The 1,737-nt window shown below is 25.8% G+C and overlaps 1 protein-coding gene across 1 annotated transcript; it reads left to right on the plus strand.

Moving 5' to 3' along the window:
- The first annotated feature begins 219 nt into the window (after nucleotides 1-219).
- On the plus strand, nucleotides 220-1,071 carry LOC101508182 (uncharacterized). The gene is made up of 2 exons (XM_004490404.4): nucleotides 220-566; nucleotides 744-1,071. The coding sequence occupies exons 1-2, from the start codon at nucleotides 420-422 to the stop codon at nucleotides 873-875; spliced, it is 279 nt and encodes a 92-aa protein (XP_004490461.1). The 5' UTR covers nucleotides 220-419; the 3' UTR covers nucleotides 876-1,071.
- The last annotated feature ends 666 nt before the right edge of the window (nucleotides 1,072-1,737 follow it).

The following is a 1,737-nucleotide window of genomic DNA, read 5'->3' on the forward strand; positions in this document are numbered from 1 at the left end:
AATAGAGATATAAAAATTAAATATAAAACAAAAGATATATATATATATATATATATATATATATATATATATATATATATATATATTTGATTAAAATGAGATGAGATGAGGAATTTTTAATGAATTTTATTTGGTTAATATGAGATAGAAATTTTAAATGATATTTTAAATGAAAGGCTTCCAACCAAGCACACTCTTTTGAGTCTTACTTGTGTGCTGGCCATTTTGTGTGATCTCTTGGTCCAGTCATTAAACACCTTTATGTTTATAAAATGAAATTGGTCGAGTTTGTATGTTTTATATATTTTTATTGTTGTAGTTGGTTGGACACACACAGAATATTTCAGCTCTTAAGGCAATAGCTATTTTGAAAGAAAAAAAGAAAAACAATAAATAAAACTAGCATATAAAGTATATCAATGGAAGAGGTGGGTTCTTCATCTTCAACTCCTTTATCAAATCACAACAAGAGTTCTGTGGGGTCTCGTCTCAAGAGAAGTTGCTTATCTTTTGCAGTTTCTACACAAGAAACTTTTAGATATATAAAAGCTTTCTTAGTGGGTCAGGTCAGATTCAATATCCAAACAACCCCTATCTATTATTATTATTATTATTAAATCAAATTTAGATGAATATTACATTTACTTATCTACATCATAATTAATGACGAGTTTGATCAAATAATTAACAATCTTTAAATTCTATTATTAATAATTTATTTTGAAATGGTGTTGAAAAAACAGGCAAAGACTATAAGTGCAAGAAATGAGAAGGAAGCAAGTGAAGCTGAGCTTGAGGCTACCAAAAAACAGGTTGAGGCTGCTGATGCTGCTGAAGATATCAAGAATAGACTCAATCATCCTCCTAATGTTTAGATTTTTCATTAAAGAAAAACAGAGATTCAAGGTCAAACTTGAGATTATTCACTTTTTATTTTATTTTTTATATTTAAAGTATGTGATATGCAAGTCTAGCTAAGTTTCTTGTCTAGTTTATTTGAAAAACTAAAATAAAATTTATCCTTTTTCTTGATCTACTATACGGATTAGTGAAGTAATTGTTAGATACAAACTGTGTGTAATTGATTTTATATTAACTATGAATTATGTCTTTTGAAAAGATTTTCAAAATTGAAAAGATCTATTCAAAAGGTTAATATGTTGTGTTAAAGTTACTTGTAATCATGAAACATTAATATATTATTATTCTTGTACCTCGAACTCCCAAGCGTGACTATATTGTTATTAAGAATCATGTTTGTTTTATCTTTTTGACAAAATTGAGTCATGTTTTTTTTATAAGCATAAAGATGATCAACGCTTTACTATATACTTTTAATTTATTTGATATTATTGCGTCTATTGATAAGGGAGAACAAATTTAAGACAGGTGTAATCGAGGTCGACCTTAAGTTAGCGGTTATTGACACGTGCGTTGGACAATCTATAATAATAATAATAATATAAAAAAGACTAACTAATTTACGGTTTGTGTTATTATTATGACTAGTTCTTGGACCCATACAATGACTAATATTTTTAGGTATAAAAATGTAATATCAATCATTAATAAAATAATATACACATTATAAAAAATAATATACACATTATAAAAAATAATATACTATTATAAAGAATAGTAAGAAAAATTGTAAATGACTAGTACATTGTTTAGTATTATCAAGGAAAATAATTCCACCTATCACCAAATATACACATCATAAAAAAAATCCTTTTA

The sequence above is a fragment of the Cicer arietinum genome, chromosome 2, assembly GCF_000331145.2.
Source record: "Cicer arietinum cultivar CDC Frontier isolate Library 1 chromosome 2, Cicar.CDCFrontier_v2.0, whole genome shotgun sequence".
NCBI lineage: Eukaryota > Viridiplantae > Streptophyta > Magnoliopsida > Fabales > Fabaceae > Cicer > Cicer arietinum.